This window comes from Onychomys torridus, chromosome 4, assembly GCF_903995425.1.
Source record: "Onychomys torridus chromosome 4, mOncTor1.1, whole genome shotgun sequence".
NCBI classification, from domain to species: domain Eukaryota; kingdom Metazoa; phylum Chordata; class Mammalia; order Rodentia; family Cricetidae; genus Onychomys; species Onychomys torridus.
This window is the reverse complement of record NC_050446.1, coordinates 101,738,242-101,760,705: the sequence shown is the minus strand read 5'-3', so window position 1 is coordinate 101,760,705 and position 22,464 is coordinate 101,738,242. Positions and strand designations below refer to the sequence as shown.

Below are 22,464 nucleotides of genomic sequence, written 5' to 3'. Positions count from 1 at the left end.
ATTATGCCTCACTCGCACATCGTGCCTACCCCACCCTCTTCTTTTTCCTAAAACAGGGCATGGGAAGATAGAGGTGCTGCCGAGAGTAGGTGAACTTGGTGCCGGAGTTGGTAAGGCCGGAGCCTGAGCCCTGGCATGCCTAACAAGCTAGAGCTGTCCACCATCTGCCCTGTCTGTGTCAATTAAAGAAACAAGTGGAGCTGAAGAGATGGCTCAGCATCAAGAGTACCGGCTGCTCTTCCAGACCCGGGTTCAATCCCCAGCACCCACATGGAAGCTCACAGTTATAACTCCAGTTCCAGGGGATCTGGCACCCTCACCACAGACATACATGTGGGCAAAACACCAATACATGTAAAATAAATTATTTTTTAAAAGGGGGGAGGGGCTGGAGAGATGGCTCAGTGGTTAAGAGCACAGACTGCTCTTCCAGAGGTCCTGAGTTCAAATCCCAGCAACCACATGGTGGCTCACAACCATCTGTAATAAGATCTGGTGCCCTCTTCTGGCCTGCAAGGACACATGCAGACAGAACACTGGATGTATAAATAAATAAATCTAAAAAGAAAAAAAAAGCCTTTAATCCCAGCACTCAGGAGGCAGAGCCAGGTGGATCTCTGTGAGTTCGAGGCCAGCCTGGGCTACCAAGTGAGTTCCAGGAAAGGCGCAAAACTACACAGAGAAACCCTGTCTCGAAAAAAAGAAAAAAGAAAAAGCAAGAAACAAGTAACAGTGAAATGCAGAGTTAGGCTCCTCCAAAGTGGCCACACTGGGAGGGAGAACAAATAAAAGGTCCAGTGACTCCCTGTGAGGTTTAGGTTCTTGAACAGAAGGCAAGTGGTATGCGTACCTAGGCAGTCCTGGTCAGGGTATGGTCCTGCCCACCACTGCCTTTAATCCACCTTTACCTCAGTCCCAGTCTCTACTACAGGGTAGTCTGACTGACCAGCTGCCAGACTGATAGAACTGTGTGATCTCTTCCTGGGAGACAGACTCCTCCTCTGGCTGGCACGGGCTTCAGCCTTTTCCTTCCCCCAGCCCAAGATTCCTGGGGAAGAGCCCAATAGCTGAAGAGGACACGTGTCTTTCTACAGAGTATCTTCACATCTGCCAGGACAGTGAAGTGGTTGGACTGCTGCAACGGCACGAGGGTCATCATGGGCAAAACCACTCCTAGCCTTCAGGCTTTTCTCACGAATACAACAAATACAGCCGTCCTTCTCCTTGATGTCAACGGCAGATACTGGTTACCGTTCACCAGGGTGCTTTTTGTACAACTCTGAGGTGCCTGGCCCAGAAGCAGGGCCTGGACTGCAGGCAGAAGCTCAAAGCTAGGATGCGCTCTCTCCGGGTCTGGCTAAGCCCAGGGTCACCCCGGAGCCAGCGAGGATCTCCTGAAACGCATACACTAGACGCCCGCCTGGTGCCCGGTGGCTACAAGAAGTACCTAGCCGCCGGAGCTGGGATCTTCCGGGGGAAGCTGGAGTCCTCCTATTGGCGGTGGCTCCGTGACGTCATCGTGCTGCGACCGCGGTCTCTGTTTCCCCTGGAGAAGAACCTCTGGGTACTTGCGACTGTGACTGTCTGTGGTTTCTCTACCTGCGGCCTCGCAGGTGTCAGCTGACAGCGTAAGGCGCCGGGCGGGTCCGGCTGCAGCAGCCAGGTAAGCTGAGGCTAGACCAGCGCGGGAGGGAGGTGGACCGGGCGTTGGGAAACCAAGCAGCTGACCTCGGTTCCTGGAGAGTGGAGATTGACAGGGTCGCACACAGGGGCCCTGTGCTTCTTCAAGCTGTCCATTCCTGTGCTGTTTGCTAAGGGACCCTTGTGCTGTGAGGCATAGTGATTATTACAAAAACACCAGCGCCACCTGGGTGACTACCTTAGTGCTGCCTTCTGGGGATTGTTACAAAGATGGAATGAACCTGAGCGCGCTGTCACCAGGGACTAGCGCAGTCAGTGAAGTTTGGGGTTATCAGAGAGCAGCCGCCCAGCCTTATCTCTAAGGTCACAGTCACTGTCCGCCCAGAGGCATGAATGATAACCATAGGCTGGTAGCAGTTAGGGCCTGAGGGAACTAGGCAAAGATTGAAACCTGATTGTCTTGCTTGGGAAGTACCTTGCTTCAATAGCATCTAGAAATCGAGTCAAACACTCGCGCTTTCTTTTAGTTATATGACCCTTGGACCATAGGCAAACCCTTTACCCTATCTAAGTCTTGGCTTGTTCATCTGTAAAATTGCCTGGCAGTACCTGTCAGCCACAGTCAAGAGAGTTAAATCAGACATCACAGGTGGAACACTTGGCTTTCCTTTCCTCAGGACAGTTACTGTCATTTTAGTGTGTCATGTGACTGACCACATGTGCTGGGACAGCCTTGGATTGTGGCATGGTGGTGCTTGTATAAGACAACAGAGGATAAAATGGAAAGCCTTTGGTTTTCTGGCCAGACTTGCCAGCTGGCATTGTGGTGATCCCAAGCAGGGTAGGTTGACTTGACCAGGTGAGGACCATGAGCCCAGGATTTCAAGAGTGGCTACTACATTTGTTCACATAAGGACAGGGCGTGCACACCTAGGCCTTGAGTGTTCCTCAGGTGCCATCACCTTAGTTTTTGAGACAGGATTTTGCATTGGCCTAGAACTCAACAGTGAGGCTAGACTGGCTGGCTATCGAGCCCAGGAATCTACCTGTCTCCACCTCCCCAGTACTGGAATTACAAGCATGGACCACTGTCTACAAACTTTTTCACATGGATTCTGGAGATGTAACTCATGCGTTCAAGGGAAGCACTTACCAGCCAGGGTGGCTTCCTAGCCCCATGCTGGTTTTAAAAGCAGGATACCCTGAAGGGGAAGGGCTGTGTGATGAGGAATGAAGACCAGACCTAGATTAAGACAAAAGTAAGAATGGGTGGGGATGGAGTGTGGTTTAGCTGAGGTAGAGGTCAATTTAGCATATGCCCTTCTGGCCCAGCGCCCCTATCATAGAAACAAAAGAATGAGACTTATCTTTAGGTTGAGCTTAGAACTCAAAATAAACTCTGAACCTTGATATTTTCCAAGAGATCTGATCTGAGGAAGGAAGGCATGGCCAGCCACTTCCCAAAGTTGATGATCACTAGGTTCTTCCAGGAAGTGAAAAGTCAAGCCCCCTGCATCTTCATTGAACAGATCAGTGCAAGCTTGTGCTCCACATACAGCAGCAGCAGCAGCAGCAGCAGCACTTAGGCCCAGTAGTGAAAGAAACAGACATAGCTGTTGAACCCAGGGAGATAGCTGAACAATGTGGAAAGACCAGGTCTCCAGCCTCTAGGTAACTCCAAGTCTCCCTATGCTCCAGCAGTAGAAAATGGGTGCCTATTGGAGGAGGTGGAGGGCTCCTAGGCTAGAGCAAACTGGCAGGGGTTCTAGCTTGAGCACATGAGCAGTGGAAAGTGTTTAAGTCAGGGGGCAACAGGATCGAGTTAGTACTTTTAAAAGTTGCATGAAACAGCTGTGAAGCCATTTCTAGGAGTAGCTATTTGCCCAGTTTGGGGCTGATTCCTAGTCCTGTGCATTTTAGCCCTCAGTTGGAGGGCTTCCTCTCAAAGCTAGGTATAGGGGGCGGCCTGGCCATCTTCACAGCATTATCTCAATATCAGGCTTGCATACATCAGTCGTGGATATCTGTCTCCCCAGCATGCAAGATGGCAGGCCCGAGTTGGCCTGCTGTGTCCCCCACTTGCCAGCAGTAGGACCTCTCAGGAAACACTGGTTGAGGAGAGGCTGGGATCCCTGGGGCTAGCTTAAAGCCTGGCAGGGTCATCTGTAGTCTGACTTTTTGAAGTAACAGTATAAGATGACCTATGTGAGCACCTCCCAAGTGGCAAGCTGGGAATGGTTGATGGGCAAAAGAACTAGGGATCTTCATGCTGGGGCTAAAGATCTGTCTCCTGGGGCTGGCTCTTTCCTTTCAGGCTTTGATGCTGAGCTCTGGTAGGAGGAGGTTGTTCTCAGCTCTGCTACAAGTTCAGAAGAGGCCTTGTCAACCCTCTAGAGACATGAGACTGATACAGTTCCACACACCCCACCTGGAGGAGCCCCACCTGGGCCTGGAGTCAGGGATTGGTGGGGGAGTTGTAGACCTAAACACTTTTGACCCCACACTCCCCAAGACAATGATGCAGTTCTTGGAGCAGGGAGAGACTACCCTCTCAGTGGCAAGAAGGTAAGTCAGCAGGCCGTCTTGACCTGGTCCCTCTCCCTCCTCCCATCTCTCTCCTGCCCTGAGAGTCAGATTCGGCAGGTGCCTCCTTTGCAAAGGAGCAGAGAAAACCCACTGTTTTCTTTTTAACTTGTTCTTTTAGTCAAAAGCTAACAGGGTCTTGCTATGTTGCCTGGGCAGGCTTTGAACAAGAGAACCTCCTGCCTCAGCCTCTTGAATGCTAGGACTGAATTACAGGTTTATATGACCATACCCAGCAGAAGCCTTAAAAGTCTTGTATAACAACACCCTCAATTTACAGAGAGGGAAACTGAGGCTCAGGGAGGATGATGAATTCATTTGGTTGTGGAGCTAGGACCTTACCTCATTATCTGCCTTCCTGAGAGCCCATGTTCCTCCCACTGGAGGGGCCTGCCAACAAGGTCCCAAGAAAGGCTTCTTGGGAAGATTCGGGTGTGATTCAGACCCTCCGAGGACAGAGATTCCAAGTCTGTGCTAGATTAACTGGGAGTGGCCCTGAAACCAGCTATGGAATTGGTCTAAGAGTCAAAGAACAGTAATTTTTGTTGTTGTTGTTTTGTTTTTTGTTTTGGTTTTTCAAGACAGGGTTTCTCTAGTTTTGGAGCCTTTACTGGAATGGCCTCAAACTCACAGAGATCCTCCTGGCTCTGCCTCCCGAGTGCTGGGATTAAAGGTGTGTGCCACCACTGCCCAACTCCAAGAACAGTAGATTAAAAGTACTTTAAGAAGGTGTTTTTACCCAGTAGAGTGGCAGAAATAGAAATGTTTGACAGCCCAGTGTCGGGGTCACTGTGGTCCCAAATGGTCATTTTCTTAAAAATGAGAAACCGCTTCCTTCCTTTTCTTAAAAATTAGGAACCAAGCGTGTGTCAGCAGTGTAGGAGAGCAGCCATAAGAGGAGGAACCCTGTTCTAGGGGAACACCAGATACATGGTGAATTGTTAAAATGCATATTGAACTCTATCGTTCATACACAAAATGATGAAATGAGAAGGGTGTTCCACTGCAGCTGGTACAAGCTATCCAGGACACACAAGCGTTGTCTCCAGAGAGGGACATGAGTGACCAGAAGGGGTGAGAGAGACCTTTCCACTTAACCCTACTTGTACCTTTCATATACTGCTAAATGAACAAGAATTACTCAGGAAATAAACACTTGATGAGTGCCACCATCAAGAAATTGCAAAAAGCAAGTCATAACTGCTGTGGTCCCTTCCCAGCTGCCCTGGGATTCCCAATCTGTTCCCTGCTAGCCCTTCTCCTGCTTGGTCTCCACAGAGCCCTGGCTGCCCAGCTGCCAATCCTCCCTCGGTCGCAGGTGACCTTCCTGGCCCCTGTCACCCGGCCAGACAAGGTGGTATGTGTGGGCATGAATTATGCAGACCACTGCAAAGAACAGAATGTGCGGGTGCCCAAGGAGCCCATCATCTTCAGCAAGTTCTCCAGTTCTATTGTCGGGCCTTATGATGAGATCATCCTCCCACCAGAGAGCGAGGTCAGTGCTTCCCACCACCCAGGTGTCTGTGGTCTAGCATAAGGGCCAGGCCCCTAGAGCGATGGTTCTCAACCTGTGGGTTGTGACCCTTCTGGGGTCAAATGACTCTTTCACAGGGATCACATATCAGATATCCACGTTACGATTTGTAACAGTAGCAAAATTGCAGTTATGAAGTAGCAACGTGGTAATTTTATGGTTGAGGGTCATCATAACATGAGAAACTATATTAAAGGGTCGCAGCGTTAGTCAATAGTGCACTACACAGAAGCTAGAGAGGACTGTACTGTACTAACACAGCCCAGTGTGGGTGATAGGAGGAATTAACTTACATCTTTTCCCAATTCCAAAAGTCATTTTCTACAGTGAAAGTATATTAATAATCTAGGTAAAGCCACCAGTACACTGCTGCCTGTGCTTTGGTATTCCTGATTGGCCGCACACTTTCCCACAGTTACCTTTCCGCTGTATTTCTGCCACACATGCACCTTGTCCGGGACTCCACCAAGAACATCTGTTCATCCCAGTCTTCTCCCTGACACATTTGAGGGTGCCACATCGTTTCCTTTCCTGACACTTTCTGAAGAACTGTTTCCTCATAGGGTGCCTGTGCTCAGTTTTGCCTCATTCTTTGTGATGGGCATTTATTCTCTCAGCCATAGCTGGCCTGTGGAGACCAGAAGAGGAGGTAGCAATCCCTGGAATTGGAGTTACAGAGTTGTGTGCACCTGATGTGGGTGCTGGATCCAAAGCTGGGTCCTGAAAGAACTGAGCAGTCTGTCCAGCCTCTAGTCAGTAGATCTCTCCCTCCCTCCCTCCCTCCCTCCCTCCCCTTCTCTCTTCTTCCTCTCTCTCTCCCCTCCCCTCCCCTCCTCTCTCTCCCTCTCCTTCACTGTCGTGCCCGCTCCCGCTCACACTGTTGGCTCTCCCCTCTTGTTTCTAGGCTGCATACCAGGCTAGCTGGCTCCTAAGCTTCTGGATGATTCTCCTCCCTGCCTCCTGTCTCACTGTAGGAGTGCTGGGATTACAAATGTGTGCTGCTGCATCCAGCTTCTCACTCGTGTCCCAGGGATTGAACTTGGGTTTCAGGCGCACGTGGCTAGCACCCTAACCTGCTGAGCCATCTCCCTGCCCCGCCTTGTGCTTTTGGTTTTCCTTGAATTCATTTTTCTTCTTACTCAGTTTGGATGAACCCACTTCGGCCAGCGGACTGTCCTGGTGCTTTCCACGCCCCCTCTTAGCACGTCCTTACGCTGTGGCCTTCACTGGAGGCTCTTTTGTGCTGTCTCCTGCACTGGTCAGCTGTTCCCTAGGAGCCTGCTTCTTTAGTGCGTCGGTAGCTCAGACTAGCACCTGGTTCAGGCTAACTGCTGCCATTTCTTGCCATTACCATTAAAACCAGCTGGAAAGACTAAATTCTAGTTCTTTCCAGTTGCATTTTGCTCACTGGGGAGAGGCGTTAGTTCACATTTTGTAGCCACTTGCCTTTCTTCCTTGTGAATTGCTTATTTAAGCCCCTTGAATAATTTATTCTGGGATCTCCAGCTTATTAAGTTAACACATACAGCACATACATAGTGTCAGGCACACAGTAGAGTTACACGTTGCTGTTACTACTTGGCATCATCTTCAGTGCAAGTGTCAAGGGTGACTTTTAAACCCCAGACATGTGTTGATCTCCTAGTCACCTCCAGTGGTGCTGCTTGTCACTGCCCAGAGCTTGTGGGTCAGCAGCTCACACCCACATGGCATTCACTTCACCCCGGTCCCCGAGCTGGGGCCTGCCTTACAACACTGCAGCTCCCTGTCCTCTCCCACTTTGCAGGAGGTGGACTGGGAGGTGGAACTGGCCGTGATCATTGGCAAGAAAGGCAAGCACATCAAGGTGAGGTGGAAGGGAGTTCCTGGCCAGGGGGGAGCGACAGCCCCGACCCTGCCCTTGCTGGTACTGACCACTCTCCAGTGGCGCCAGCCGTCTTAACCCGGGACCTGTTTGGCACTTTGACTCCCCGGCCTTTGGCTAGCGCTGGTGCTAGTGTATGATAATGGCTTTGAGAGTCTTCGTTCTAGGGATTGTCACCTGTGATGTAACGTGTCTGGCCAAATTTCCTGCCCCAACAGGCCACAGATGCCATGGCTCATGTGGCTGGTTTCACTGTGGCTCATGATGTGAGTGCTCGGGACTGGCAGATGAGACGCAATGGAAAGCAGTGGTTACTGGGAAAAACCTTCGATACTTTCTGCCCCCTAGGCCCTGCCTTGGTTACCAGGGACAGCATAGCAGGTAGGGTGCTAGTCTTTGCCACTTGTACCCTCCCATGTGATACCCGAGTGTCAGGAGACATAGTGCTCCAGCAAGGACTATAGTTAAAAGTACATGTGGAACTTCTTCCAGAGCCCCTTAGAGGGAACACAGCTGCAGCTGCTGTGAAATTACATCCACAAAATGAACTGCAGAGAGCGCTGTGCTTGGTGGGGGGCTTTCTCCAGCTTCCCTATCTGGAAGGAAGCAAGGCTGGCTCTTGAACGTGGTGGAGAATGACTGTGATGAAGCCTGTTCGTTTTTTTCTAAGGGAGACGGGAGAGCACCAATAGGACCCTGCCCACCCACTGTGCACTCATCCATGTGGGATGGCATGGCTGTGTTGGTGAGCCCCTCAGCACAGCAGTGCCTCAGAAGCTGTATTCCAGCTCTGAGGGGGGTGTAAGATAGTTTGGGTAGACTCATTATCTGCTGCTCTGATATCCCTGTTGCTTTGGAGATGTTAAGTCATTTTAGATCTAGTTACCAGCCTCTGCTGGGGATTGATGCCCTTTTTTTCTATTTTATTTATTTATTCTTTTGGTTTTTCTAGACAGCTTTGGAACCTGTCCTGGACTAACTCTGTAGACCAGGCTAGCCTCCAACTCACAGAGATCTACCTGCCTCTGCCTCCCGAGTGCTGGGATTATAGGCATGCACCACCACGGCCTGGCTATTTTATTTTTTTAAGATTATGTATAGTGTTGTCTATTTGTACCCCTGCCCCCCAGAAGAGGACATCAGATCTCATTACAGATGGTTGTGAGCCACCATGTGGTTGCTGGGAACTGAACTCAGGAGTTCTGGAAGAACAGCCAGTGCTCTTAACCTCTGAGCCATCTCTCCAGCCCCCTGTTTTTTTTCTATTTTATTTTATTGTTGGGTTGGGGATTTAGCTCAGTGGTAGAGCGCTTGCCTAGCAAGCACAAGGCCCTGGGTTCGGTCCTCAGCCCTGGCCCAAAAAAAAAAAAAAAAAAAAAAAAAGTGAGATATTTTAAATATGTAGATTAGATAGTATAATTGATAACCGTGACTGCACTATTTTTAAAACACTTTATTACATTTATTTTTGTGTATGTATATGTGCATGCCATGGTACTTGGATAGAGGTCAGATTTTCGGGAGTTGGTTCTCTTCTACCGTGTGGGTCCCAGGGATCAAACTCAGGCCCCCAGGCTTGGCAGTAAGTGCCTCTACCTGCTGAGCCATCTTGCCTGACCTGCGTGCCCATTTTTTAAAGGCAAATTCCTCAGCTGTTTTTCTCCCTGTTCAGAGTCTAGAATGTCCCTCCTCACAGGAAGTCCAGTGTAAAGTGCTAAGCCAAGGTGGGCAGACATGTTCCTGCAGTTTCCTCTTTCCTCTGTGGCTGGGTGTAGGGGTGGGTAACTCTACAGTATTATCTTGAATTCCAGATCCACACAATTTAAAGATCTGCTGTCGAGTGAATGGAGAGGAAGTCCAGAGCAGCAACACCAACCAGATGGTGTTCAAGACTGAAGACCTGATAGCCTGGGTTTCCCGGTAAGTGGGTGGACCCTAACCCAGCTAGCCCAGCACAGGCACACCTGGAAAATGAGCCACTGAGCCCCTCAGCCCATGGTCTGACCTGACCCTCTGCTTCCCTAGGTTTGTCACTCTTTACCCGGGGGACATCATCCTGACTGGGACTCCTCCAGGTGTTGGTGTGTTCAGGAAGCCTCCTGTCTTTCTCAAGGTAAGGTAATTTAAAAGAGGAAATGGTAGAATGAGAGGGAGGCCTGGCAAGTTTGGAGCAGCCTTCAGGAGTGAAATAGGGAGACTGTTCAGGAGCCAAACGCTGACATCCTGGTGGCCTGCTGTGTTACAGAAGGGTGATGAAGTCCAGTGTGAGATTGAAGAAATTGGTGTCATCGTCAACAAGGTGGTGTGATTGCATTCCTGTAAGCACTGGACTTGAGACAAGGTGGGACTTTCACTCCCATAAAGCTCACTGCTGGCCCTGCCCACTTGAGGTGCTCTTAGGTAGGCCTTGGAAATAAATTTTCTCTGAGTTGCAGCTCAGCTTCTGTCTTTCAGCCCCACCCCCCACTCTTCCTCACCCCCGAAGGTGCGCCATTTTCACAGGGCTGAGTAAAGAGGGAGTAGATATTGGACACAGACTCCAGGCTTAGGGAGGAAACTAACCTAGTGTCTTTATTTATCACACCAAATGATGAGTAAACATGGCTTTTCTAAGTCCAGGTTAGCTGTGTCCTGATCAGGAGGCACACTTAAGTTCTAGGCTGACAAGTCCCACCAGGTTACACTTTCTGGTTCTAACTGCAGATGAACTGTCGGATAAATTGTTCCAGCTTGTCCTGGTTGTCCTGGCTGGCAAATGTAGGGGACAGGTAGAGCTGGGGTCCTGCAGGGCTGGGCACCTGCTGCAGTACCTGAACCATAAGACAGACTGTAAGCACCCTTGCTGAGGGGACACTGCCCCAAAGGCAAGCCTCACCCCCACCCCCAAAATGTAGTGCTGATGCCTCAGCACCTGAGTGTAAAGTTCTAGCAGCCCTTGGGGCTGGAGGTGAGGTCAGGGACAGGCTGGTGATAATGCCTCTCTTACCCCCAGGTCTTTGAACGTCCAGATAGCACTGATAGCAAGGTTTAGGTCTGCACACTCTGGAAGAGAAAGACAGTGAAAGCTCTGAGGCCAGCCAGGGAGCCACTGGGCAGGGCTTTCTTCCTCTTAAAGGAGAACCAACTAGGGCTTGCTTGCATGTAACTGAAGCTCCCTGTATGCTAGCTCTCTTCCCTGGTGTCATGTAGCCTCTGCCCAGCAGGGGGCAGCAGTCACCAGCAAACCTACCCCTCCAGGGAGCCTGGGATGGGGCTTGGAACTCACCAAAGATCCCTTCTTCTTGGGCGCAGGCCTGTAAAAACTCGAACAACTGCTCTGTGTAGCCCACCTCTGCAGGAGAGATTAGAGCTAGACCCCAGCTCTGTGGGGCTGAGCCTTACCCTGAAGGGGGTACTTCCTTACTGCCAAGGGGGAAAGGGTAAGGCTCACCTGAATCTGGTAGCTGCCCCAAGTGGAGGAAGGCGGCAGCCTGTGCGAAGGCTTTGAGTATCGGACTGAGCAGGCGGCAGAGGAAGAGGAAGAAGTCAGGGCAGCGAGACTGCTGGCTAAGCTGGAGAGAGAGACCAGAGTGAGGAAGGTAGGCTCCCGGTACCTTACCACCTCCACTGCCTCCCAAGGTAGCTTCTCCCAACACACCCTGAAGCACCGGCCCCCTGGCTCCTCAAAGTCATCACTCTCACTGTCAGTGAAGTCCCCACTTGGTTTCCACAGCAGCTTTGCACTCAGATGCTGTCTTCCCGTGTCACAGGCAGGCCGGGAGCCTGGGGTCTAGGAGTTGGGAGAGTTATTGGTCCTTGGTAAGGCTGGGCAGGAATCAGCTCTACAGCCCCCAAACCTGGTCCTGGCTCTAGCAGGTAAAAGTAGGTCTAGGAAGCCCAACAGGATGCCCAGAGCTACCTGGGTCAAGTACCCAAGCTCACTAAGAAATGTGGAGGCAGGAGGTGTGAAGAGACCCTTAAAGCTACACATGCAAACTGGCATGACACACATAAGCCCAAGGTAGTGGAGACAGGCTTCCAGAGCAGCCCAGGGCATTGGCACTTAGGGTGCGAGCATACCTCCTCAGCAACCAGGAGCCCACACTGGATGAGCCGGTCCAGCACTTCCTGGCAGTAGCAGTAGGAAGACTGGCAGGGCTGTAGAGAGAGAAGCACCAGTGCCCTTCAGAGAACATGCCCCCGTGGGGGTCCGGGGAGGCTGCAGATTCCTGACCAGAGGCAGTTGGAGGCCAGGATCACTGCCACAGGAGGTCATGATGACAAGGCCCAGGGCCCTGCTGAACTGGGGAGTCTGACCTGGGGCAGCAGTAGGTCTTGGGGTAGCAGGTGCAGCAACAGTAGAATCTGGCGGTACAGTTCATTCTGACTCAGCAGCTCTATGCCCTGTAGCTCCCAGGGCCCCTCAAGTGGTACTCTGCCGGCCAGCAACCCCCGCACTGCACAGGCTGACAGAGAAGGAGGCCTACTTAAGGAGGGAACCATTCCCTTCTCCCCTGCACATTCATCCCAACCCTGCAGAGCCCACTGACTCACCACCCACAGCTTCACTCAGGAAAGTGGGCAGCAGTTCCATACTCAGACGTGCTAGATAAGTGAGGCCTGGGCCAGGCCGTGGCACCACCACCAAGTCCCCCTGGTGGACACGCAGCAGAGCCACGTGTGCCCTCAGCAGGCTCAGTGTATGTTGGGCTAGGCACCGCAGCTGCCCAGAGAAGCCCACATCAAAGCCACGCAGCAGAGTCTCCTCCGTCAGCCAGGAAAACTCCCCCAGGAGCTGTGACAGGACCACACCCTGCGGCAAAACAGGCCTGAGCAGAGGGCCAAGCGCCGCCCTGCCCTGCCCCCCCCCCCCCACACACACAGCACCCACCTTTTGGTGCTTCCACAGTAGGAGTGTTGCCATGATGGCTGTGCTCATCACTGCTGAGCTGGCCACGCTGGCTGGGGGCAGGGGAAGGTGGAGATGCAGGGTGCTGTCAGGGCCTAGAGAGGCCTAATCTTTCTCTGCCATTTGACAGATCTCCCAGCCAACACAGCCCCAGCTCCACCCCAGCAGGAGAGAGCAGGTTCTGGGAAGTAGTTATTACATGTGCTGTGAACATGTGCTACAGAGTGACATTTGAGAAGGCATTAACAGACACGTAAGCGAGGGCCTCTGCAGGCACATGCTGCTATCCACAGTCACATCCCACTTACAGCTAAGGACACCGGTTGAGGAGCATCTGAGCGGGGCTGGGTTGGACCTGACAGGATCTCCTGCACAGCTGCCTTTGGCTCAGACACTGAGTTCATCTGCTCCCCATGTCCCTGGATACCCCACTCTTCTGGTGTCCCAAGTGTGCCACAAAGGAGGTTGGGAGGTCAGGTGCTGAAAACCATGGGGTCCTGGTAACTGGCCCTATATAATCCACTTGAAGTACTGTTCAAACCACACCCTCACCACTCAGGACATGCCGGCTCAGTCTTCTGACCAGGAGCTGGTCCTCCTCTTTGAGGGTCAAGAGGAGGCCAGTTGATGGGGTCCACTCCTGCTCCTTCTCAGTGTCTGGAACAACATTACTGGGATAGAGACACATCAAAGAATGAAACCAGACTAAAACGTCAGTCTAAAGCTTTCCAGAGCTATAGCTGTTTCCCCAAGTCCTGGGAGAACTCGGAGCCCTCTCCCCTTCCAGGCCTATGTGCCACCCTGCGTTTAGACTGTAGGGAAGTGAGTGTCTGGGCTGATGTTGTGGGCCACTAGTTGAAGAGCCGCCTGCCTCCCTTCTGAGACCCAAACATGTGTGCTCCTTACCATTCACCTAGCACGATGGGCTGTAACAAGTGTTCCAGGGTCTGCCTGCTACCCCAGCAGCTTCTAGCATTGATGGCGTATTCCTGCCCAGGATAAAGACGTGTGGTCTGCTCTTGCCCCCCAGGAAAGCTGCACACAGACCATCTAAGACAGGAAATACTATCCCTACAATGGCTTTGAAGGCCAAACAAACCACCACAAAGACTCTCCCAGCCTTTCCCAACTGCTTTTATACCTGGAGGGAAAATGGCTGGGCAAGGTGCACCCGGACACAGGCTCTACGGCTGCAGCCCCAGCAGTCACACAGTTTCCGAAAGACAGCCAAGGCTCCTGTCCATAGCCCCAGGGGAGCCAAGTCCTGCAGGAAAGGAGAGGACACACATGTATTCTTGGCCAAGTCTCAGGGCTGCTACCCATTTTGCCCTTCACACTGCTCACTGGTCTTCTCTAAGCTGTCTTTTCACCCATGACCTCCCTTGTAGGGTCTGGTGATGGCAAAGGCCTTGGGTGATACTGCAGGATGGTGACTGTAGGGACAGTTCCTTTACACACACTTCATATCCCAATTTGACTTCAGTCCTAAAGGAGCCCAGTCATAGAACATATTGTGCCACCCAGAAGTGGTGTCCACTTGGGGTCCCCAGGAACAAGAGGGTCTCACGTGGTTTATGTCACAGGGTGCATCTGGAACCAGGTCATAGGCAATGGCAACTGGTACCAGTGTGGCATCTGGGATGATGCCCTCCTGGACCACTTGGACCACCAGTCCTAACCAAGCCTGGCCCAGGGCCGAAAGCCTGGGCCCTGGGTACCCAGGGGGCTCTTCAAGGAAGATGAGCAGAGGCTGCCCACTGGCAAGCAGCTGCTCCACAGCCTAGAAGGGGAGAGGAAGGGTGGCTAGATCAGAGGCAGACCCCTATACACTTGGCCCAACCCATACATAACCACTGGGAATACTCACTGCACGGACCACAGCCCTCGCAAGGATGCCATCTGAGCTGTCCAAGGAGAGGTTGGCCTCGGGCGGCAGGAAAAGTCCCCCAAGTTTCCTCAGTAGAGCTCTGTGAGTACAGGACAGAACATAGTGAGAAGGGGCTCTGGAGGAGAGACTGGGCCCAGAGGCCTGGCAAGAGCCTTGCCTCTCCCAAGCCTGTCTGTCTAGACACTTGAAGCAGCCATGGCCCAGGGACCCATAGCCAACCATCCGAGTCTACAAGTGTGGCCTGTCATATGGCTGAAAACAGACTAAAAAGGCAAAATAACTTCCATCCCCCTGCTCCAGCCTGGGATTTCCTCCTGTCATACCTGAGAGCAGGAGAGCAGGTGCGGGGGTCCAAAGCCACACGGACCACACCCAGGCCCTGGGAGAACAGTACAAAAGGCAGCAGGAACCCATCCAAGAGTGACTTGTGTGTAGAAAGGAAAACAAGCGGCGAGCCCTGCTCCAGAGACAGCCAGAAGGAAGTACCCACCATAAAAACTCAGCCAAACTCCAGCACCTCCAAGTCCCAGGGCAGCACTGAGGGGAGTGGGTTCCCCTGCACATTTCCCAAAGGTAGAGTAGCCTGCCTAAAATTTTTTGTTTTTCAAGACAGAGTTTCTCTGTGTAACAGTCCTGGCTGTCCTGGAATTCGATTTGTAGACCAGGCTGGCCTCAAACTCACTGAGATCCGCCCATCTCTGCCTCCCAAGTGCTGGGAATAAGGCATGCACCACCACAGCCCAGCCCTTCCCACGACTTTTAAGGTAATGCAAGGCATAACAGTTGTTGAAACTGAGGGAAAGGCAGGAAACCCTGTAGGAGCAGGACTATGAGGCATGGCAGCAAGGCTAAGAGCTGTGGATTTTTCTAACAGCTGATAGGGCCTGGGTTTGCCTCTGCTCAGGCCATCCAAACCTATCCAGTATGGTCTGACTTACCTCCTGGACAGCTTTATGGACCATCTTCATCTGCCCCTTGTGAAGCTGCACATTCAGGAAGAGGCGGTTCAGGAACCACAGCAGTGCCCAGCTGAACAACCTTAGAAGCAGTGCCAGCTTGAGGTAGGTGCAGCCCTACAGTACCCCAGAAGGTTGCCCAGAACTACCCTAAGGCAAGCAACATTACTGCCCACACTGATCAGGAGAGGTCACAGCCTGCTTAACAGCACACAATGAATGCTAAAGGTGCTGCAGCTGCAAAGGTCCTGATGCCACAGCCTACACCTGTGAGACACTGACTCGGCCACAGCCTCGTGATGCAGCTGGCTCGCATCCGACAGTCTGCCTCTATTCATCTAAAGGGAGGCCAAAGGACTCAGACCCTTTCCAGACAGAACCAGTCAGCTTCTATTTACCAACTACCAGGAAAAATTGAAAAGGGAGATGATACAAGGAGAGCAGAGCTCACTACATTTGCTCAGATGCCCAATAGGGGACCATCTTGCTACCAAAGTAGGTAGAGGAAAACGTGTAGACAAGCAGCAAATCCACATCCAATGGAAGCGTTAAATGGGGGCAATTCTAAGAAGCAGCAATATGTGGGCACACTGGAGAAGACCATACACCTATAAACGCTGTACTCTAAGGCCACCTAACTACTTAGGTGCGTAGAGGAAGCAGGCAACCTGCTAGACTTGTGCTTGGGACTCCAACACAAGGGCACCATGAGGACAAGGACCTGAAAGCCTCAGCAGAGTCAAGAACTGTCACAATGGAGGACTAGTCAAGATCACCAGCAGCTGAGCCTGACACAACCCTAAGCCCCCTTCAGCAGCTAACTCATCCCCTAGCTTTAAACATAAACTGTATATATACTACAGCTCTGCAAATCTATGTCCCTTCTTCTGAGCTCCCAGACTTACAGACAACCAAGTCCTCAAGTCAGTTACTGGAACTCTCAATCCAAACATCTTTCCAGAGCCAATTCCCTTCTGACCAAGCCTGTCCCTCTCTGTATACATCCCCAGATACCAGGCCAGAAACAGGGATTTCCTGTATTTTTCTCTTTTCCTCCCAACACCCAATCTATTCACGAGTCCCAATATTACCACCTCAAGCTCTCAATCTCTTCTCAGTGCCTGTCAATCATCTCTAATGGCACTAACAGCTCTGCAGATGCCATCTCTGCTCTTGATCACAGCTCACCGTGCTGCCGCTTCACACTTGAAACTTTACTACTGGCTTTACTGCCCTGAGAGCAGCCTGAACTACTTCGATGGCTCTGATCTGGTTCCTTCTACCTCAGATCCTTCTCAAGCTGCTCTCTGCTTCACCCATCAGCTTCCAACTATGTCACTATTTTCTGTGCACTGGCCCCTCCTGCTCAGGACCCTGACTCAGGCCCCCCTCTAAAGAAACTGTGTTCCACTTTTACTCCTCCAGGGCTGGCTTTCTTCACTTCTGGCTCTAACTGTAATACTCACCCTCTTCTTGGGTATTCTGGCTCAACCCTTGTTCCTTTCTTTGAGCAGCTGTATCACTGTCCACCTCTTTAATCCCCGGCATCTAAATGTGCAGACCTGTACTGCATGAACCCAGGGAGGGGCTATAGTAGGCTACCATCCAGCTACTATAGAATAATATTTGGTTCTTTTCCAAGCCCAGCTAACATCCACTCTCCAGAGGGGCAGAGGCCTCCACCTGAGGACACGCCCCTCACCGTGGTTACCTGAGCAGGAAGGGGCACAGTGTGGCCTGAATGTGGCCCAGGATGCGCTGCACCTCTTTCATCACTAGGTCAGGTGCCTGGCCCTCTCCAGACCCTCCTGGAACCCTCCCTGCGAGGAGGTTCTGCACCCTGTTGGGGTTAGGAGAACAGTGTTTGACTAGATGCCAGTGGTCTCTCTCCAGTCACTTCCCCAGTGCATAGCCAAGAGTCCAATATGGGCCCAAGCATAGATAACATTCCAGAAGCCTTGCCTCAGCCAGCCTTGGCCATCAGGACCCAGAGCCTGTGTCACCCTTTTAAGTATCCTACAAGTGCCAGACTCTGATCCTGCCTCCTCACCCAGTGTTTTCCATGATCTTCTGGGATGCATCAGAGCTGGTGGGTATATGCTGCTCCAGGGACCACAGGAAATAGCAGAGCCTGCGAACCAGCCAGCCCCGAAACCTGGGGGAAGACAGTTCAGAGAGGCCTCCTCAGGGTCTACAGAGGTCTATTCATCAGGAAGAGTTTGCACCCAGCTCATGCCCCAGGACCATGCTCCACCACAGAGAAAAAAAAAAAAAAAAGGACCACTTGCTTATCTGGACCCTAGTCCCACCCCTCCTCCCCACTGAGGGGGCACAGTGGTTTGACAGCCAGTGGGCAACCCGTACATGCTCATGGGGGGAAACTTGAGGAGAGTAAAGCTTGCCTCAGTTTGCTGTGGTTTTGCAGGAGAGGACAGGGGCCCTTCTTTTTTCCATTGCAGAAAGAAAATGATACCACAAAGGGCCCTTGCAACCCACCACCCTGCACCCCTAGCTCTGGCTACCTGGTGTTCTCTTCCTTCACAAGGATCACATTGCAGAAGCCCAGGTCCATTATGCTTCTGTGGAAGAGGGACTCCTACCCAAGAGGGAAGGGATAGCATGTCCTCGGGGGCCTTCGCAAGCCAAGTCTGTACCCTGCCCATCTAGCCTCTGCCTGATGGCCCTTTGAGTCTACCAGAAGGAAAGTATAGAGTACATCTCCCAGATGTCTGACCCCAGATCGCAATGTTGGCTCAGAAAGAAAAAAGCTTCATGCTTAAAACGAAACCACTGCCCCCCGTTTGGAGTTGCCCATTAGAGATAAACACACTAAAACCCTCTGAGTAGGGGTTCTAACTTGTCAAGAGCAGAGAATCTGTAACCTGAATCCCCATTAGAATGCTGAGCCCTCTTGGCAGCAGCACATAATATGGACATGTAAGAGATGCTGAGTGCTATGAAGGCTGAGTGGACAGTGTCCCCAAACTGAACAGAACTAGTACAGCCCCAGGTTTATTCCAGCCTATCTCTCCTGAGGCTTCCTACTCAATTCTCCTAAGCCACATCCCAACAACAGACCCCTGTGCATCCATTCCTCTGAAGGGCAAAGGCATGGTGCAGTTGAAAGATCAAACCTGGAAAGCCATGAAGGAGGCAGCTCCCCAGTATCCTCACTCCCAGAACTAAGCTAGCCTAAGCTTTGCAAGGGAGAGCCCATCCCTACCATCACTTACCCAGCTCTTAGGAGTACATGTCTGGCAGCAGCGGCCCATAAAGGGGCGATACTTCCCCAGGAATGGGGTGATGGCCTCCAACTTCATCCCAAAGCCTGAGGACCAAAGGCTGGTCTGGAAAAGGGCCACAGGAGAGGTGAGGGACACAGGGTCATTGACAGAGGGAGGGGTACACCAGGAGTGGAGGTCCCAAGAGGGCAAGTAGGAGGACAAAGGGTGTGAGAATTCTCACACTACCTCCTGATCATTGTGGTTACTCCTCTGCTGGGTTTGGGGGTTGGATTTCAACATGGTATCCATGAAGCCTGTGAGATCTGTGAACTAAGCACTCTGCCTCTCTCCACATAAACCTGACCTAAAAGAGAGTAAAAGGTGGAACTACATGGAATCTGATCCATAATCCAAGGGCTTGTGAAGTGACCCACAGTCACCCCAAGACAGACAACAGCCAGGCCAGCAGCAATGAGGACAACTGATAGGAAACGGAGGCTCAATCCCATCAAGTCCCTGTCCCCAACACCAGCAGCGACACCAGGGGCTCCCTGAGGCTGACCTGAAGGAGTGTAACTATCTTCCATCCACACATCCAAATGTCTCCTAACACCAACCGGGGCTGTAATGGCAATTTAAGACTCTCGGTGCAGAAGGAAAAGCCTGGTTGGACTGGGTTATACCAGCAAGAGGAGCAACAAGAAACAACACTCTCTCCACACACCCACCGGGTCCTGCTGAGCTGCTCTCTTACAGAAGACCAGATCATGATCCATCTATGGAAGAGGGACTCCTGCCCAAGGTCCCCCTACCCTGATCTCCCACCATGTCCATGATGAGCAGACTGGCCTAATTATTTACATTCTTTTTTCCACTCAATCACACTAGCTGCATGCCAGCCCGAAAGTGCCTTCTTAATTGATTCTTGAGACCAGGAAGTCTGCTGGGGCTGTAAGTCATGATGCATCTAGATTACTTTTTTCTGCGAGTTCCAGGGCCCAAGGCTGCCAGAAAAGCAGCCTCATGAAGGCCTCCAGGGTTCCCATTTCACTTCCTCTGTATCATCTGAAAGTTGTCCTGAGGGCAAGAGCTGCAAAATATTCATGTGTAGACCCAGCAATTCAGGGGCATGGAGAGGACCTGGAGAACCAGATGCCTATGACTTAGTACTTCCCAGGAATTCCTCGGGTTCGCCTTCTCTCCCCTTGGTGCTCTTTAGCACCAGGGAGCCAAGAAGTAAACGGATCCTGATTCATGTGCACACAGGCTCTGGAGACCTCACTTCAAACACATTCCCTATTTTGAAAAATGTTCTCACAGCCCCATTCAGACCCTAAGCACAGGGAGGCCCCAAATCAAGGCTGCAATGTAATGGGTCCTGCCTTGTTTGCAAGGAAGTTGTCTGATACTCCTCTGCCTCAGACCACTCCTAACCTCAGATTCTGCCCCCGATGCTAGCCCTAAAGAACAGAGTAAAACCCAAGGCAAGGAGCAGTTCTCACGAGCCAACTACTTAGCTCGCACAATCCACGTCAGTTTGGGGACACGTCTCACTTTCATTAATGGCTAGGTTGCCCAGCCTGGCTAATTCTCCATCCCCCTCTTCAGTTTCCCCAGCACCAGGATACAGATGTGTCTGGCACCCAGCTTCCCTAAGTGCGGGCCTGGCAGTCTGCATAGATGAGCACCCCTCACCGGGACCAAACACAGTTCACATATTCCTTCCCACTGGCGGCTATAAGACGTGCTGAAACGTTAAGCGTTAAGGCCAACATTTAAAAGCAGAGAGCTCGTTATATAAAGAGCGGGGGTTTCCAGCTGCTGCTGTAAAAATAACCTTGAGATGTGGCATCTCGGAGCAAATACCCCACAGGGCCTCCGCTGCAGGGAGCCCAGAGGCCACTGTCCCCTCACTCGCTGCGTCCTGCTACCCGCCCTGCACAGGTGACGCCTGGCGCCTGGCTCGCTCTTGACCCAAGGCTAAAATGCAAACCCGCCCCCACATCGTGGACTATTCCTGCCCTACTAAGCATCACAGAACTTAACTCCAAGGGCAAATCACCCCTACGGAGCCTGCAAGGAAGCCCCTCCAAACCCAAGATGGAGGCCAAGGCCTGTTTCAGAGGCAGCACCGGAAGTCCATCCTTGCCGCTGGTCTCAGGGGCCGGAAGCCAGGCAAAGGGCAACATGGGCCTCCCGGGAGCCACCAGCCAGGCCGCGTGCCCGTGAGGCTTGGTCTGTGTGACAGGCCCTGCAACGGGACCACCCGCCCGCCCGCCCGAGCTCCCCACGCGGGATGTTAGTCCCTGCCTGACCCAGAGCCCCGCACACCCAGCCCGGCTTGACCCAACCCAGCACACAGGCCCCACGAAGCTCACCTCACAGCGGCCGCCAACTCCCGCCAAAACAGCCGCGTGCCTGGGCCAGCTAAGCCGGAAGAGCCGGCTGGCCGACGCGCGCATGCGCCTCAGCAGCTGCCTGGACTGCCAATCATGGCACTCTGGGCCGGAAGCCCCATCCCCTCGACGGCTGGCACGCGCAGCTTGCCTCACTGCCTGTACCACGTGATCCCAGCTGCCCATGCCAGTGTTTAAGAGCATCTGGGGAAGAGGACGTTCTGGAGGTGCTTAGGCTCCGTCTTGACCTCCCAGTCTGGAAGCGTAGGGTGCAGAGGACCCCATGGCTGGACGGGGAGTCTTAAAAAAAATGGGGAGGGGCGAGGTGGCACACACCTCTCATCCCAGTGCTCAGAAGGCAGAGGCAGGTGGATCTTTTTGAGTTCAAGGTCAGCCTGTTTCGAATTTTATATATATAATGTGCATGCCGGGAGAGAGCATCGTGTCCCCTGGAGCCAGAGTTACAGCCCCCAGTGGCCCCTCATGGGTGCTGGGAACCAAATGCCAGACCCATCATGAAAGGCAAGATCCGGCTCCCCACACTTGTCCTCTGACCTCCACATACACACACAAAATAAACAGAGGTAACGTTTTTAAAGGAGAAACCGAGCCGAGCACCAACACCATTCTCTGTTTCCTGGGTGTGGTGTGGCCAGCTGCCTCATGCTCCTGGTGCCATGCCTTCCCAGTACCCTCCAAATGTGAGCCAAAACAAACCTTAGGTTGTTAAGTCTTAAGTTGCTTTCTGTCAGGTGTTTGATGCAGCAACAGGCAAAGTATATAAAGACCACAGCTGTGATCACTGTCTTCATCATGAGGCCATTTGGGTAATTCCCGGCTTTTGTGTCAACTCTGAGCACTCAAGGAACAAAAACCATATGGGTTCCTTCATCATTTCATCGTCGCCAGCAGCCCAGAAAGAGACCAGCAGCTGGAAGGTCTACACAGGACTGGAAAGGTGACTCAGTAATTCCAGAGAACCAGGGTTCAGTGCTCAGCACCCACCTCGGGTGGCTCACAGCTGCCCATAACTCCAACGCCACGGGATCCAACACTCTCTTCTGGTCTTCTCAGGTGACTGTACTCACAGGCACCTACCCACACACACATACACATAATTTTAAAATAACTTTAAAAGGTGGTACAATATTGAATAAATGGGGGGAAGGTGTTCCCTGCCCCACCCCACCCCCAGCCCACATGACAGCTCACTGGGTTCCAGTTTCAGAACCTGGGATGCCACAGAAGCAAAGCCACATAGAAGCCCAGCTGGGTCCCGAGAGCTGGCTCTCATTCCTGCTTCTCTGTCTGTCCGCCATCTGTCCTTGAGGACATAGCCACTGTGCCTCCTCCTGTGTGCCACTTTGTGTTTTCCAAGGCCTAAGTCCGTGTCCACTCACTTCTACCAGGTTATGGATGTTCTTCTAGTACATTTGTGCCTTTTTTTTTTTCAGGCTGTCCTCAAGGCTCTGTCTCTGCCTCCTCAGTGC

At 52.2% G+C, this 22,464-nt stretch overlaps 2 protein-coding genes across 5 annotated transcripts; one reads left to right on the top strand and one right to left on the bottom strand.

Annotated features, from left to right (window-relative positions):
* The first annotated feature begins 1,505 nt into the window (after window positions 1-1,505).
* Window positions 1,506-10,056, top strand: Fahd2a (fumarylacetoacetate hydrolase domain containing 2A). The gene is made up of 8 exons (XM_036186287.1): window positions 1,506-1,663; window positions 3,956-4,206; window positions 5,503-5,719; window positions 7,545-7,604; window positions 7,841-8,003; window positions 9,434-9,542; window positions 9,648-9,735; window positions 9,868-10,056. Exons 2-8 carry the CDS (start codon window positions 3,962-3,964, stop codon window positions 9,928-9,930), a joined length of 945 nt encoding a protein of 314 aa, XP_036042180.1. The 5' UTR covers window positions 1,506-1,663; window positions 3,956-3,961; the 3' UTR covers window positions 9,931-10,056.
* A 115-nt stretch (window positions 10,057-10,171) lies between these two features.
* Gpat2 (glycerol-3-phosphate acyltransferase 2, mitochondrial) lies at window positions 10,172-20,979 on the bottom strand. 4 transcript variants are annotated; one of them, XM_036185803.1, is made up of 22 exons: window positions 20,957-20,979; window positions 18,825-18,965; window positions 18,588-18,701; window positions 17,877-17,950; window positions 17,405-17,509; window positions 17,066-17,194; window positions 15,337-15,436; window positions 14,722-14,855; window positions 14,378-14,477; window positions 14,078-14,290; window positions 13,652-13,774; window positions 13,417-13,499; window positions 13,063-13,181; window positions 12,493-12,563; window positions 12,156-12,414; window positions 11,919-12,067; window positions 11,682-11,759; window positions 11,260-11,391; window positions 11,053-11,173; window positions 10,888-10,953; window positions 10,609-10,664; window positions 10,172-10,432 (listed from the first exon to the last, which is right to left on the bottom strand). In XM_036185803.1, the coding sequence occupies exons 2-22, from the start codon at window positions 18,885-18,887 to the stop codon at window positions 10,316-10,318; spliced, it is 2,406 nt and encodes an 801-aa protein (XP_036041696.1). In that variant the 5' UTR covers window positions 18,888-18,965; window positions 20,957-20,979; the 3' UTR covers window positions 10,172-10,315. The 4 variants fall into 4 exon arrangements, with proteins under 4 accessions (XP_036041696.1, XP_036041697.1, XP_036041698.1 ...); XM_036185804.1 differs by lacking the exon at window positions 20,957-20,979 and having other exon boundaries at window positions 10,186-10,432; window positions 12,156-12,396; window positions 18,825-18,887; XM_036185805.1 differs by lacking the exons at window positions 14,078-14,290; window positions 20,957-20,979 and having other exon boundaries at window positions 10,186-10,432; window positions 18,825-18,887.
* Between the last annotated feature and the right edge of the window lie 1,485 nt (window positions 20,980-22,464).

Bases quoted from the DNA above. Each gene is read 5' to 3' on its own strand.
- Gpat2 (XM_036185803.1), bottom strand. From the start codon at position 18,887: ATGGATACCATGTTGAAATCCAACCCCCAAACCCAGCAGAGGAGTAAC. The intron at 13,182-13,416 runs GTAAGGAGCACA...TCTCTATCCCAG, and splicing joins CCCATCGTGCTAGGTGAATG to TAATGTTGTTCCAGACACTG. The intron at 11,174-11,259 runs GTGTGTTGGGAG...CTCTCTCTCCAG, and splicing joins CAGGGGGCCGGTGCTTCAGG to CTTAGCCAGCAGTCTCGCTG.
- Fahd2a (XM_036186287.1), top strand. From the start codon at position 3,962: ATGCTGAGCTCTGGTAGGAGGAGGTTGTTCTCAGCTCTGCTACAAGTT. The intron at 7,605-7,840 runs GTGAGGTGGAAG...CTGCCCCAACAG, and splicing joins AGAAAGGCAAGCACATCAAG to GCCACAGATGCCATGGCTCA. The intron at 9,543-9,647 runs GTAAGTGGGTGG...CTGCTTCCCTAG, and splicing joins CTGATAGCCTGGGTTTCCCG to GTTTGTCACTCTTTACCCGG.